Source organism: Budorcas taxicolor, chromosome 4, assembly GCF_023091745.1.
Source record: "Budorcas taxicolor isolate Tak-1 chromosome 4, Takin1.1, whole genome shotgun sequence".
In the NCBI taxonomy this organism is placed as follows: Eukaryota; Metazoa; Chordata; class Mammalia; order Artiodactyla; family Bovidae; genus Budorcas; species Budorcas taxicolor.
The window spans coordinates 53,789,327-53,806,079 of NC_068913.1; the positions used below are offsets into that span (position 1 = coordinate 53,789,327).

The 16,753-nt window shown below is 38.9% G+C and overlaps 1 protein-coding gene across 2 annotated transcripts in view; it reads right to left on the reverse strand.

Annotated features, from left to right (window-relative positions):
- Positions 1–2,643: 2,643 nt before the first annotated feature.
- Positions 2,644–16,753, reverse strand: part of CAV1 (caveolin 1) — a 36,712-nt gene continuing 22,602 nt past the window's right edge. For both annotated transcript variants that reach the window (XM_052638537.1, XM_052638538.1), the window contains exon 3: positions 2,644–4,842. In XM_052638537.1, coding sequence (XP_052494497.1) covers positions 4,501–4,842 — 342 coding nt within the window. In that variant the 3' untranslated portion in view covers positions 2,644–4,500. The remainder of the gene's footprint in view (positions 4,843–16,753) is intronic.

Sequence of the window (16,753 nt, forward strand, 5' to 3'; positions counted from 1 at the left end):
GACAGTGAAAACGAAGCAAGGGTTCAAAGGCAAGATAATAGTGAAGATGGAACTGACAGAATCCAATGAATTAATGATAAAAGGGAAGCCATCCTAAAGAAAAAATTGCCCATGATATATAAGTGATATCATATGATATTTGTCTTTCTCTGTCTGACTTAGCTCACTTAGTATGATATTCTCTAGGTCCACCCGTGTTTCTGCAAATGGGATTATTTCATTCTCTCTTTTTTTTTCAGACACAGCAGTAAATTAATTTATTTAAAGAAATTTTATTTTATATGGGAGTATAGTTGATTAACAATGTTTTGTTAGTTTCAAGTGTACAGCAAAGTGATTCAGTTATACACATGTGTGTGTGTGTTAGTCACTCAGTCATGTACAACTCTTTGCGACCCCATGGACTGTAGCCAGCCAGGTTCTCCAATCCGTAGAAATCTCCAGGCATGAATAATGGAGTGGGTAGCCATTCCCTTCTCCAGGGGATCTTCCCAATCCAGGGGTCAAACTTGGGTCTTTTGCATGCCAGGCAGATTCTTTACTGTCTGAGCCACCAGGGAAGCACGGTTATACATATACCAGTATCTGTTCTTTTTCAAATCTTTTTCCCATTTAGATTTTTAAAGAATATTGAGCATAATTCCCTGTGATATACAGGGAATTGTTGGCTATCTGTTTTAAATATAACAAGGTGTATAGATCAGTATGGCTTTCATTGTGTGTATGTATATGTCTTCTTTTTTCCTTTATCCATTTTTTTCTGTTGATGGACATTTAGGTAGCTTTCACATCTCAGCAATTGTAAATAATGTTGCTATGAACATTGGGATGTGTGTATCTTTTCAAGTTAGTGTTTTTGTTTTTCTTGGATGTTTACCCAATAGTGGAATTGCTGGATCATATGGTAGTTCTCTTTTTAATATTTTGTGAAATCTCCATACTATTTTCCACAGTGGTTGTACCAATTTCCCACCAACAGTAAAGGCGGGTTCCCTTTTCTCCATATCTTCTCCAACATTTGTTATTTGTGTACATTTTGATAATAGCCATTCTGACAGCTAGGAGGTGATATCTCATTATGGTTTTGATTTGCATTTCCCTAATGATTAGTGATGTCGAGCATCTTCATATGTCTGTTGGCCATCTGCATTTCCTCTTCAGAAAAATATTTATTCAAATCTTCTATGTATTTTTCAATTGAGTTATTTTTTGATGTTCAGTTGTGTATTTTGAATATTAACTTCTTATCAGTCATATCATTTACAAATATTTTCTTCCCTTCAGTTGGCTGTCTTTTTATTTTGTCGATGGTTCCTTTGTTGTGCAAAAGCTGTTCTTTAAAATCACTTCATTGATTTTGCTTGAACTGGTGGAATAACTTTGGCCAAGACATGACATCTTGCAATGGTCAAAAGCAGGTCTTCACACTGCATACTAGAAATGGATTTGCTGGATAAACACGAATACCAGGCTGCATTACTAAATAATGAGCTTCAGTGCATGCTTGAGAACCAAGCAAGAGGGACTCTGTAAACCACATGAAAGGAGTTTCAGGGCAAAGAAGTTAGAAGATTCCTTTGCAAAATTTTATTTGCAAGTTGTAATGGTTAATTTTATGTGTCAAATTGACTGGAGTGTCCAGATATTTGGTCAAACTTGGTGTTTTCATGAGGATAATTCTTGGATGGGATTAACATTTAAACTGGTAGACTGAGTAAAGCAGATTGCCCTCTCTAATATGGGTGGGCCTCAGCCAATCAGTTGAAGGACCAAACAGAACCAAAAAGCTGATCTTTTTCTGAGTAGGACAGAATTGCTCCTGCCTGACTTCCTTTGAACTGGAACACTGGATTTGTCCTGCCGTTGAACTCAAACTGAAACATAGGCTTTTCGTGGGTTTCAACCTGACAGCTTTTGGACTGGAACTATCCCATCAGTTTTTCTGTAGCTTGTTGACTCACCTGCAGACCTTGAGACTTTTTAGCCTCCTTAACTTGGTGTGGACCAATTTCTTACTCCTCTCTTTCTCTGTACTTTCCTTATATATTCACATGGGTATATTTCATATATATGTATGTATGTGTGTATATATATATGTATGTGTGTGTGTATATATATATATATATATATATGTATATATATATATATATATATATATATATCTCCTATTGGCTTCTCTGGAGAACCCTGACTAATACAGAATATCTTAATGTAAACTTAACCAAGGCCAAAATAAATTACTTCTGAAATGCACATCTTAAAAAATTCCAGTTAAGAAATGGCAGAGAGTCAGAGCATAACTGCCTCCCTGAAGGTGTCAAATACCAATGGAGAAAGTTACCAATCACATAAAGTTGTTAGTGGCTCAAATTAGGTGACAAGTAACAAAATATTTATTAAACTGCTAAACAAATATTTATTAATTATAACTTTTATCTGAAGTAACTCATGAATGGTGATGACCTTAGAAGAAAGATCCCAACTAAGTGACTTTTTAATAGTTGAAAAGTGGAAGACCACCACCCCTCAAAACATACTACAAATATGTACAGACTCTACGTACATGCACTTTACACACACACACCACAGTACAGAAACCAACACATGCAGGCCTGTTTTGGGGAAAAATAATAAATCTGACTATTTAATTGTTAAACATTTTTATTGTGTAGACTTATTACAGGACATGCAAGATAAAAAAAGTGTAAAATATCAGTAAGCATATAAAAATTTCAGCAGTCTTTTGGACCAGCACTTGATTTGCACAAGGGACTAAGCATCTATATAGAACAGACATGTCTTGGGATACACAGTTTACAGATTGAATCACAAAACAATTTCCCAAGTGATTTTCCTCATATAAAGATAAAAAAATCTTTGCACTTAAAAATTATTCAGTATAGTACATTTTCAGTTATGTACACAGTTTAAAAGTAAAACTATGTCCATGCCAGTGTCTGTTTTAATGCAAAAAACCTAAATCGGTAACAGGTTGGCGATTAAAGTGCCAGGAAAACTGGAAGAGCCAAAAAAAGAAACCAAGCAGAATTCCAACAGGTGTATGGAAATAAAAGCATAACTGAAGGTTAAAGACAAAGTCCCCCAGGGAAGAATCTTACTATGAGCAGGAGGAATAAAAAGCTTTTGGATGTACCAGGCAGCTTTCTGTATGACTCAGGTTTACAGGTAAAATTCCTCAGTTTGCATTCAGAAGAATTTGAATTTATTCCAGCAGAATTACCTCCATATTTTATTACTGCCTCCTCCCCCATCTTCTCTCTGAGCAAAGTGATGCTTGGCTTAAGTCCAAAGCTTGTGGCAGGGGGAGGGGCCATGTGTCACAGCATAACAGACAGTTGCAAGTGCTTTAATTTGAAGGGGTCACATTTGCAACAACTCTGACAGTCTCACACAATGGCCTCCATTTTATGAGCCCTTCCCCGGAGGCCCACTGATCAGCTGAAAAGGGAACACAATGTTCAGCCACTAAACCACCCCGGTGATGGATTAGTTTGGAGTCAGGAAAGCGTGATTATTCTTGAAAATAAACGAAGCTGAATAGACATGCTGACCTCATTCAGCTAGTGAGAGGCAGGGAAAGTTGGCTTCCACTTCTGCCAGCCCAGAGGGCTTGGCCCCATTTATTCACCTTAATTCATTTAATGGGGCTGATGTGGACCATACTCAATATGGATAAAGATGTTGTGTGATCAAGTACAGACATGAACTTCATCTGATCCCGTATCTTGGAGTCAAAAATAAGTGTGAAGAATTAGGTAATGGAATTTTCTAATTTTGGTCTTCAGGAAGGCTGCTGACCTAATGAAAGTTGATGAGGTGGACCCTATTTTAAAAGGAAAACCTGGGGAACAGGAAGGCACTTAGGTGTCATCATGTATGTAACAAATATCCAGGCATAGAAGTATCTATCACAGGTTAAAATTTCAAGAAAGTAAGGCAATAGATCATGTGCAGATTATGTTTTCTAACTTGATGAAGATCACTAGATCCCATTGAATCATTACAGTGAATGGCAGCAATTCACTAAACACTTCAGAGGGAAGAGTTTGCTTAAAACTGCCCACATATCTGTACACTCAGTGACAATAGCCTGGAATACTTGAATACTTCCCTTACCATAAAATGATCAACATTTTAGAACAGGCAGTTGAGGTTGTTAGTTCTTTTTTTCCTCCTCAGTTCTTTGTATTTCTCTGAAGTTATCTTTTAACAATAGGTTCATATCCCAGCCAATAGAACAATGATCCAAATGAAAGAAAAATATTTTAAATGGATTTTAAAAGTTCAGACAACCCCCAACACAGACAACCCAATAGCTCAGAGGAGAAAAATAATAGTTATGAAGACTGAGAGACTGATATCTTTGTTCTGAACCAGGAAATTCATTCCTATGTTGTTGCTGTACTAGCAACTTGAAATTGGCACTGAGAAAATTAAAGGGAAAAGGAATCATATATACTTCTATCCTTGAAATGTCATTTATATTTCTTTCTGCATGTTGATGCGGATATTGCTGAATATTTTGCCAATAGCCTCAAACAGTGGGTCACAGAAGGTGTGGACGTAGATGGAATAGACACGGCTGATGCACTGAATCTCAATCAGGAAACTCTTAATGCATGGTACAACTGCCCAGATGTGCAGGAAAGAGAGAATGGCAAAGTAAATGCCCCAGATGAGTGCCATTGGGATGCCAAAGAGGGCAGACAGCAAACGGTAAAACCAGTACTTTGTCACAGTGAAGGTGGTGAAGCTGGCCTTCCAGATGCCGTCGAAACTGTGTGTTCCTTCTGGTTCTGCAATCACATCTTCAAAATCAATCTGAAAAGAAGTGACAGAACATGAGCTTGAAATAGAAGAAAAAAGAAAAAACCCATTTCTGAGTAGGCATAAATATATACTAGCTTTTATGTACAGGTTCTGTGTAAAATGCTTAAAGGCACCCAGCGGCATCAGCCTCACTCGGAATTTGTGGGAAATGCAGATTTGGGCTCCACCCAAACCTCTAGGGGTAGTGTCAAGGTGGATTTCTAACACATGTTCTCTGGGTGTTTCTTTGCTATGTGAAAGGTTGAGAACTGCTGCTCTAGAAAAAACTAAAGGTATATGATAAAATTCTTGCCTTCAAGTAAAGCCCAGTAATATGGATAAGTATACTAGGCATTCAGTAAAATGTAAATAACATGACCTAAGTTAACTGTATTCCAAGACAACTACACAAACAATGTTAAGAGGTAGTTAGTTCATATGTGCTAAATCACTTCAGTCGTATCCGACTCTTTCGACCCTATGGGCTGTAGCCCACCAGGCTCCTCTGTCCATGGGTTTCTCCAGGCAAGAAAATGAGTGGGTTGCCATGACCTCCTCCAGGGGATCTTCCTGACCCAGGGATCGAACCTACATTTTACATCTTCTGCATTGGTTGTGGGGTCTTTACCACTAGTCCCACCTGGGAAGCAGTTCATGACTGATTATCAACTCTCCAACACTCAGCTGGTAGAATATCTTCAGGAAATTGGATCATTGTGGGCTCTGAGGATTCAAGAAATCTTCATTGTGTGATGGGATTTGAGCAGGGATTGGAAAATGGGGTATGACTTGGAAAGGAAGGAAGAAGGGATCTGGAAAACGCTGTGATCAAGGCCCCAGGACAAGGAAGGATGATGCAGGGAGTGTCACAGGCAGATAGACCTGTGTGGCCATGGCTGAAAAGAAAGGTTGAGGCCAGACTCAGTGTTACTTTATATACAGTGGTGATGGAGGTGGTGAGGGGTGGGGGTGGGGGGGCGGTGTCTGTTGAAGATGTTGGAGCAGAGGAATGCAGGCACAATCCAATTCAGTCATTTACCAACATGAATTTGATAGCAGTGTCTAGGGTGGGGGAAAAGGAAAAGAGACTCAAGGCAGAAAGATTCTTGCAGTATCCCAAGTTAGAGATGGCAGGGCCAAAACTGTAATAGTGACCATGAAAAAAGAAAAGAATGAATTTCAGGGATGTTAAAGGAAGAGTCCCCAGGACTTGGTTACTTCAAGGATAAGGAGAGAGAAAAGCCTAAGATGAACTTTGAGCTTCAGGTTTGCCTGCTAGAGAGAGTTGTGCATGCATGCCAAGTTGCTTCAGTTGAGTCCGACTCTTGGCAACCCTATGGATCATAGCCCACCAGGCTCTTCTGTCCATGGGATTCTCCAGGCAAGAATATTGGAGCTTGTCTGGATTGCTGCTTAATCTTGAGCTTTAAGGATGAAAGCCATGCTGTCTTCCAGGGGATCTTCCTGACCCAGGGATCGAATCTGCGTCTCTTATATCTCCTGCATTGGTAAGCAGATTCTTTACCACTAGCACCATGTGTGTGGCCCAGTACAGGTTGAATTTGTCTTTATTCAAAACTTTACTGTTTCTTCAACTCAAAAACAGTTCTATCTTAACATTTTCTTAACTGCCTTCCTAATTTTCTTCTTGCTGTTAATGTCACCTCTGCTCTCTCTAGGGGCTTCTCAGGTGGTGCTAATGGTAAAGAACCATTTGCCAGTGTAGAAGACATAAAGAGATGTGGGTTCAATCCCTGGGTCAGGAAGATCCACTGAAGGAAATCATGGCAACCCACTTCAATATTCTTGCCTGGAGAATCTCATAGACAGAAGAGCCTGGCAGGCAATGGTCCATAGGGTTGCAAGGAGTCAGACACCACTTAGGCAACTTAGCAGTAGACGCAACACCTGTACTAGTCCCTTTTGGTAGCCACTAGAAAATAATCAGGAGAAGGCAATGGCACCCCACTCTAGTACTCTTGCCTGGAAAATCCCATGGACGGAGGAGCCTGGCGTGCTGCAGTCCATGGAGTCGCTGAGAGTTGGACACGACTCAGTGACTTCACTTTCACTTTTCACTTTCATGCATTGGAGAAGGAAATGGCAACCCACTCCAGTGTTCTTGCCTGGAGAATCCCAAGGACAGCGGAGTCTGGTGGGCTGCCGTCTATGGGGTCACACACAGTCGGACACGACTGAAGCAACTTAGCAGTAGCAGCAGCAGAAAATAATCAAATTAGTTTGTAGTCATGTAGCAGTTAACTGTTATTAAGTGCTTCTACATGTATTGTCTCCATGTGATGTAGGGTTTCAAACCAATCTGGGAAGGTAGGTTGTCATTTTACCAAAGAAGATACATAAATTCGGAGTCATAATGGTGGCTTGCTAAAGTCAAACACAGCAAAGGTGGAGACAGGGATGCAAGCCTGGCCGCTTTCCCAATAGCATTCTTTCCCACAGAATTAATTTTCAGGAGCTTTTATCCATCTGGAAGAATTATACAGACTAAAGCCTGGGGTAAAAAAATTACCACCAGAAGTATAGGACAGAGCCAGTTTAACTGCAGAGTGGTGGCAGCTATATGAAGGACTCTTATGTCGTTTGAAATATAAACACATTGATGACTGCCAGCAGCAATCCAATGGCACCCCACTCCAGTACTCTTGCCTGGAAAATCCTGTGGACGGAGGAGCCTGGAAGGCTGCAGTCCATGGGGTCGCGAAGAGTCGGACATGACTGGGCGACTTCACTTTCACTTTTCACTTTCATGCACTGGAGAAGGAAATGGCAACCCACTCTAGTGTTCTTGCCTGGAGAATCCCAGGGATGGGGAAGCCTGGTGGGCTGCCGTCTATGGGGTCGCACAGAGTTGGACACAACTGACACAACTTAGCAGCGGCAGCAGCAATCCAGGCAAACTCAGGATTAAGGACTGAGGGCTTATGTGACTCCATGGAGCCTCTCAGTGCCAAGGAGCCACTTTTGGTTAAACACAATAAACTTCTTTTGGAAAAAATACATGACTCTTACCAATAGTTAATATTTATTTTCTAAAACATTCTGTTTCTTGATCTGTTGTCCAATGTCCTAAGAATATGTAATACTTAAAAAAAGCTATGTCCATAGTTATCTAAAGGAAGTTAAATAAATTTATTGTTGTTCTAATGTTTTCTTTCCCTGTTTAGATCTAGACTCAGAAATAAACATTTGTGTGTTTTAAAAGGTTGTTCTAAATGTGTGGCAAGTCAGATCAATCTTTCAATAAAGTTTCTGTGCAAATACTTGTTTACTACAGGGTTTTGCTCTGGTACTGGATTTTCCCAAAGCTGTTAAAAATAAAGGTCTGTGCTTTTCCTTTGAAAGGTCCCCAAAGAATTTTATTTTTAAAGATGACCCTATTTTGTAAGAGGATTTGGTGAAGTCAAAATGAATGCACTAGAGCAAGGTATTCTTAATCTGAATCAAAGGTTGGGCAATGGTGGTCCATGAATGTCCTGAAGGGGGCACTTAATAGAAGAGGGCCATCACTTTTATAGAAAATAGTCTATTGCCAAAGGAGGCTGGTAAGGACTTTACAGGAACCAAGGATTCCTGTCTCTTTACAGAACAGAATTTAAGTATGTTTGCCTACAGATTCTTTTCCAAGGGAATGGATAGTAGTTACTAATATTTGTTGACTGGCTATCATGATCAAATGCTGTTCTCATTTAACTCACAGCAACTCTGTAATTTATTATTGCCATTTAATAGAAAAATGTGAAGTTTAATAAATTGTCCAGGTAAATAAGAGGTAGATTTGAATTTCCAATCTGATTGGAAAGATATTGATTCTTTAATACCACATTGCTTAAAAAATATTTTTCAAATTTTCTCTAAGGCAATTAGTATTTCATAATTAAAAGGCACATTGACCAAAAGAAAAAAAAAAAAACAAAAAAAACGAGAGAGAGAGATTATTGAGTTTAACCCTCTGGTAACTGTAAGAATTCCCACAGCCTAGTCTCTGAGAACAGTGTTAGGATGAGGTCATACACATATATACACAATTGGTCCTTAGTGAAGATCTATAAACATGTGCCATATATGTAAGATTTCTTACTGATAATTTAATTTTTCTAAACATAAATATAAATGCTTTTTTCAGTGAACATTTTGGAAATTCTTAAGTTTTAAGTTGCTTAGAAAATTTGAGTGACTACTTTTTTAATGCTTTCTAAAACTGCAGTGAGTATGATTTATCTTCAAATATCCAAGTGAATTTAGAGCAAGTCTCCAGGGGTGGAAAGCAACATGACAAAAATAACATGTTATATAAATATATTCCTTAGTTAGTTGCTGCTTTAGTCTTAAGAATGTAACGTGGCTTAAAATAAAAGTAAAGTCAGTTGAAGAGAGAAAAGGCAGTTGAAAAGAGAAAAGGCAGGTTAAAGAAACACAGTGAAGCCAGAAATAATCTTTAGTTTCTCTCTACTTCCCTTTCTGCAACAGTAATAGTAATATTGATAGGCATTTGTGAGGAGGACATGAGAAAATTTATGCAAAGTGCTTGGCATGGGGATAGAGCATTGCAATATAGTAAATACTCAATAAACATCATTAAAAATTACTTGTTCTGGGTGACTACGTTTTTAAATAGGCAATGGAAATAAGAGAAACTATCAGTTGCAAAGTACATGGTGGATGTAAATTCAAACCTCATCAGCACTTCAAAAGAACTAACTTCCATCTGTAATCATCTTTACCACAACCTCTGAGGTACGTGCCATTATTCTCATTTTACATAATGAGGCTACTGTTGGAGGTTAAGAAATTACCCAAGGTCACATGGATGATGAGGGGCAAAACTGGAACTTGTCCTTCTTCAAGTCTAACTTCCTTTTGCTTTCGTATCCGTGGGACTATAAGCTCTTCTAATTAGACCTGTTTGCTTAATTTTCACCCAGAATGATATGCTTCCTAAAACATTCATATTTTGATTATTAAAGAAATTACTCTTGTTAATGTTTCTATTTTAAGTTAGGACATCTAGTAACTAGGATGTTTTGCCTTTTTGGTACTGACTGAATTTCCATGGCCCTGCACATCGTGTTCTCACAATCCTGGGCACCTAGCCAAGAACTCTCTCTCTAATTGGCAGATAAGGAAACTGAGGCACAATTTAAATGGACCAGATTTCTCAAGGTCCCAAGTAAATCAGTGGAAAAGCTGAAATTAGAACTCTAATTTCCTGATTCCCACGCCTAGATTCACCCCTGCCCTCAACACTATTTCCCTATGAATGTACATCTTTCTCCTTATGTCCCTTCTCTGCCTACCCCATTCCTATCTCTAGGTCTCCTGTAAGTCTCTCATTGTCTTCTAAGACATAGACTTGAAATATATCACTGTGTGAGGTTAGGAGAAATGTCCTTTTCTCAGCATGAATATAGACATTTCTGTATACCTATTTAGAGTGAATAGGTGAAAACCAGAAGGAATATTTTGAAAAATATCTTCATTATACATTTTGAAACATTCATAATTGATTGAACCCAACAAAATTCTGTTAGTAATCAGTCATTCCATTTAAAGGAAGTTCACTATTCCATCCAAGCATAGTTGCGTTAGTAGATTCATAGATTCTTAAATTCATAAATCTTTAAATTTAAATTCAAATTCATAAATCTTAAATCTGAAGGGATTCTTAAAGAAAAAGAGATCCATTTGAGAGAGAGAAATTGATGGACAAAGCTGTGAGATGACCAAATCAAGAATACTTTTCCACTTAATGGCAGGCACAGGCTTGGAATTCAGGCTTAGAAACTTTCCTGGGCTTTTCCAATACTGTCTGCTATCACCACACACCCTTCATCATCTGGATGCTACATTCCATAGCCAATGAAAAAGGCAACTAGGCTTGAATGTGAATTTGAACATCATTGAATGAAAAGTGGTGCCTTTTTCTGATTATCTCTAGTGTGCTCATTGTTCATATGCATCATTGGTTTGATTTATCCCTCATCAAAGCTGTCACTCTGGAGTCCCATTCCTCAGGGACATGACCTTCTTACCCCTCTAGAGGAAGTCTCAGAGCAGGTGTTCCTCAGAGAGAACTGTATTTGCTCACATAAATTTGGAGCAGAGTAAGAATTAGAGGTTTCCTTTTGGACAAACACAAAAACCAAGACATGCAGGTGCCATTTAGTTTCTTAGAATGGGGATGCTTCAGATGAGGTTGAGCTGCTCCTCCATGAGCTGATTTTCTGTTCTGTAAACTATGGAACAAGTTGCCCTTCTGGCAAGAATCAGACTTCAAAATCAAAGGCATAAATAAACTTCAGTATTTGTATGTCTTAATAGATGCTTTATAAGGAGTCAAGAGTTTACGTTATTAGATTTTTATAAATAACATTAAATACTTTTGTACAACATTGACTTATGATGCTATAATTTTTGAAACATAAGTTAGCAAAAATCTAGCAGCAGACGTCAAGAAAAGCAATCTGTCTCATTGTGTTTTAATAATAGTTGTTGGCTAGTGCAGTAAGTCATTTTGTTAAGTGTATGTGATGGAAATATTAAAAAAGAGTTTTCCATGTACACAGGATTAAAAAACACAGGCTTATATTTTTTGTCTCAAAATTTGGACATTTTATTTCTGGATAAAGAATTTCCAAGAAGGAAACTTTAAGTACATTTGGGATTTAATAAGCAAAGATGCTTGTCTATTCTGTTTCCATGAGAAAATATCATTTTAGATTTTTGTGAAAATTGTGATAAAATTATGAAACTGTGATTATACTGGATATATGGAACACATAAATAATAACAAACAAGATGTTTATAGAAGATGTGTGTTGTCTGCCTGACACCCACAGTCCCACTTTTCTGCCAGTGAACCTTCATTTGTTCAGGTCATGGAAATAATTCTTTTATCTTAGAGATAAGTTATAGATGGTTTAGACTTGCCATGGTAATCTTAGTCTCCTTGTCAAGTGGTCAGTTTAGAGTAGACATGTGACCCTGTTCTAGCCAACGAGATTAAGTGGAAGTCTGCTGGGCTAGACTTCCGGAAAGCTTTATCTGTCTTATGAAAAGAAACAGAGTCATTTGGTATGGCCCTTTGCCCTTTTCTTCCTACTTACAAAATGATGTATCGCCTTAATGTAGAGAAGTCATCTTTTGACCATGAGCTGACATATATAATTAAAAGACCAAGAGAATAGAAGAAGATGCTGCTTTTGTGCTACCAATCTACTGAAACAATTCAACAGCTATCTGCCTCTAGACATCTCCTTATGTTTTTATTTTTAAGCCACAACTATTCAGATTTTTAGTTACCTATATCAGAAAGCATTCTGAAGTGATATAGTAACTAACACTCTTTCCTTTTGGTTAGCATTGTAGGTGTACAACTCCTCATTTAGAAACCTAAATTCAATTAGTAACTTCAGAATCTTTTCAGTACTACTATACTCTACCCCAGAATACACTCCCTAACCTGTATCAGAAAAGTTTGTTTTACATTTACATTTAGTTTTAGCAAACCATAAGTAGGATGATAAATTGACAATAAAAAAAGCAAATTCATGTGTTCTGTGATAGCCATCATCTGAGATGGCTCCCAGTGATTTCTCCTCCTCTACTTCTTGGTATTTATGCCTTTGTGTAACGTTCCCCACACTTTAGAGTGGGCTGGATTTGTTGATTTGCTTCTAAATAATAAAATGTGGCAAAAATGTTGGAGTAGTCACTTCCATGATCAGGTTACAAAAGACCATGGTATCATCTTCCTTCCTTTCTTGCTCTCTTGCTTGCTTGCTCTGCGGAAAGCAAGGTGCCGAGTTGGAGAGATGTGTGAGGAAGTTAACTGAGGCAGAACTTTAGCCAATAGCCATTGAGGAACTAAGTCCTCAAACCAGAAGCCTGGGAGGAACTGAATCCTACCAGTGGCCATGTGAGTGAGCTTGGAAGTGGGGCTTTCCCCATTTGGGCTTTGAGACAAACTCCAGCCCTGCCACGTGGATTAAAGCCTGTGAAAGGCCCTGTACAGAACCATTCAGCTAAGTCACATTTGGATTTCAAATACACTGTTAGATGATTTAAATATTTGCTATACTAAGCCACTGAATTTTGAGGCCGTTGGTTATGCAGCTATAGATGACTAATATAATTCTAAAACAAACCACCTTTATTTTGATGATCATGTTGTATTTTTCATTATATTATTCTTTTTTTTCTATAATTCCATTTTCATGCTTATAGAAAAATATACACAGTCAGTCAGTTCAGTTCAGTCACTCAGTCGTGTCTGACTCTTTGCGACCCCATGAATCGCAGCCAGGCCTCCCTGTCCATCACCAACTCCCGGAGTTCACTCAAACTCATGTCCATCGAGTTGGTGATGCCATCCAGCCATCTCATCCTCTGTCGTCCCCTTCTCCTCCTGCCCCCAATCCCTTCCAGCATCAGGGTCTTCTCCAATGAGGCAGCTCTTCGCATGAGGTGGCTAAAGTATTGGAGTTTCAGCTTCAGCATCAGTCCTTCCAATGAACACCCAGGACTGATCCCCTTTAGAATGGACTGGCTGGATCTCCTTGCAGTCCAAGGGACTCTCAAGAGTCTTCTCCAACACCACAGTTCAAAAGCATCAATTCTTCAGCGCTCAGCTTTCTTCACAGTCCAACTCTCACATCCATACGTGACCACTGGAAAAACCATAGCCTTGACTAAATGGACCTTTGTTGGCAAAGTAATGTCTCTGCTTTTGAATGTGCTATCTAGGTTGGTCATAACTTTCCTTTCAAGGAGTAAGCATCTTTTAATTTCATGGCTGCAATCACCATCTGCAGTGATTTTGGAGCCCCCAAAATAAAGTCTGACACTGTTTCCAATGTTTCCCCATCTATTTCCCATAAAGTGATGGGACCAGATACCATGATCTTCATTTCCTGAATGTTGAGCTTTAAGTTAACTTTTTCACTCTCCTCTTTCATCAAGAGGCTTTTTAGTTCTTCTTCACTTTCTGCCATAAGGGTGGTGTCATCTGCATATCTGAGGTTATCGGTATTTTTCCCAGCAATCTTGATTCCAGCTTGTGCTTCTTCCAGCCCAGCGTTTCTCATGATGTACTCTGCATATAAGTTAAATAAGCAGGGTAACAACATACAGCCTTGACATACTCCTTTTCCTATTTGGAACCAGTCTGTTCCACGTCCAGTTCTAACTGTTGCTTCCTGACCTGCATATAGGTTTCTCAAGAGGCAGGTCAGGTGGTCTGGTATTCCCATCTCTTTCAGAACTGAGTGTATATAAATATACTGCAATTTGGCCCTGGAGCAAAGTCCAGAAATATATGAGAAAGAAATAGAGCATTTTAAACTTTCAACAATTCATATTAAACTGAATATTAGAAAAACTGTACACAGTTGATAGTGCTATCAGCCCATATTGCTAATGTGCTTGGATTTCTACCCAGATATGCACCAAAGACTAAGAGTCAGCTCCACCTTGAAGACATGCCACTGAATCTGGACTTTTGCATATGTGTTGAATGCACCAGCACAGGGGTAGTGTGGCTAAGGTTAATGGGAGGGAGGAAGGGATGTGTTAAAGTGCAGATTCTTAGGCTCCTTTCAGACTTAGATCACACTCTCTGGGATGGGCCTGGTGAATCTTATACAAAAAAGTGAACTAGTGAATGACAACATCTGTATGGATTTAATGACAGCTTCTTTCTGTTGTCAATACTCTCTTCCCTCTGTGCCTGGAAGCCCTAGTCTGCCTCCTGCTTCTTTCCTGAAACTCCTCCTGTGCTTGCTGGCATATGGAAGTTGGTGGATAAAGAATGAATGGAAATTCTCTTGAAAAGCTTTCCCTAATTTAAACCTATAAATATTTATTGGACAAGGATGAATGGCTGTTATTTATTATGAAAAACACAAAGACTGGCAATAGAAATCCTGATTTATTTTTTATGATTTTAAACCCAGTATGAACAAATGAACATTTTAAAAATCAAATATGTACTTCTAAAATCCTACCTACTACATGAACCAAGCCCACACATACAGAAAGAGGGTTGAAACTAATTTCAAACTCCCCTCAGTGTTCTCACACGTATTTCCAACAGGTTGAATGGCCTTTGAAGTCAGTGGAATAAATGTGGTCCATGAGTGTGTGGGTGTAGAGAGGGTTGAGAACTAGCACAATTAAATGTTATCAGAACACAGGAACTCTGCCCTAATGCCTATGTGTTTTCTCAGGGGCAAGGGCAAATATCCATTTGTTTATTGAACTGAACTGGCATCACTGAGGGGAAAAAGCGGCAGTGAAAGCTGCAGTGTTCTTGCAGCCTCGACTGAAAAGAGGAGGCCTATATTGTATCCTTAATGCTTGTGATTGTTTGGACTTCCAGAGAATCTACACAGAGAACTAGGAAGAATTTAAACCAAGGGTGGGAACATTGAAGTGTTCTTGGATTGCCTTGGGGTAACAGGTGCTGGCAGCTTCACCCTGTGGGAGAGCACTCAGTTGCCTTTGGACCTAAAGGGAGAGGGCTGCATTAGTAATCAGAGTTTCAAACTGGAGAACAGAAAGGTGGGTATTTGCATACTTCTGTGAGTGACAGGAGAGGGCTGGGTGTACGGGGAAGAGCGCAAAGGGGACCTGTAGTCCTTGACCTGGGCTTCTAGCTGGAACCCTTGAGTCTCTCCCTCTGGATTGCTTCTTAGACATTACATAGACCTCAGAATAGATATTATACACATTTAGTGTCCTATTTCACTCATCTGCTTCTCTTCACAAACTTGTAAAGTTCTAGGTTATTTTCATAATAAGAATAGAAAATAGTCTTTTATTCCCCTGACAAGAGAAGGTCACTTAACTAAAGAATGAATGGAGCAAACCAGGATCTAGGGCAAGTTGGTGTCCACTGCACCCATCTTGGTATCCTCCACAATTCCTAATAGTATTATGCGTACATTAATTAGCAGATATTGCATGAATATATATATTTTAAAGGTGATATAAATAGCTATTGAAAGGATGTAGGCATACATTAACCATCATATTATCTACTACGAATTCTAATCCTGATTTCACAAGTACATTTTTATTTTATTGATTTTTTTGGTATCTTATTTTATTCAAAATTATATTATTTTTTACCATACCTCTGTAATACCACGATTTGATCAAAATGAAGTGGAGGGCAAGTTACTTGAAAGGCATGGAAAGCCTACACAGGAAAGCCTCCTCCTACAGAGGAGGAGGCAGTGTGGACTCAGAAGTTTTCAGATTTAAGGAAGAATGATTTAGAAAATACTGATTATGTTGTTGCTTGGTTGAGTTTTGCTGCAATGATCTGAATAACTATAATTGTACCGATCTGGCGCAAAAGCAAGGGGTGTGTACTGGAGTATGCTGAGGAGGGGAAGCAGAAGTAGAAGCAGAAATAGCAGTCCAGCTCTTCAGAGAATTAGTAGAGCACACCAGTGTGGATGAGATAGGGGAAGAAGAGTGAATTTGTCTTTTGGTGTCTTTAGCCTCCACTTTTCCTCGTGTGTGTGTGTGTGTGTGTGTGTTTCTCCAGTGCAGGAGGCCTACAATGCAATTTGTACTTTAGAATGAATTTAGATGACTATGTTGTCTTTCCTGGCAGAGGCATAGGGGGATGCACAGAGCAAGGCAGAGCATCATTTCCAGTTGCCCATTGTTGTGTTATTAATGGTCTTAGGGAATGAGTGTGGCATATATATTCTGAGTCAAGAGATTTTTAGGGGCCTTGGAATAGCAATAATAGAGTACTATGTCTCAATGAGTTCACATCCTGTATGTGAGGACCTTCAAAGCAGGTGTTATTTCCCCCATTTTACAGATCAAGAGCCTGAGCCTCAGGGAGGCTATAATCAGTGACTGAACCAAACACAGGACTTAAGTCTCT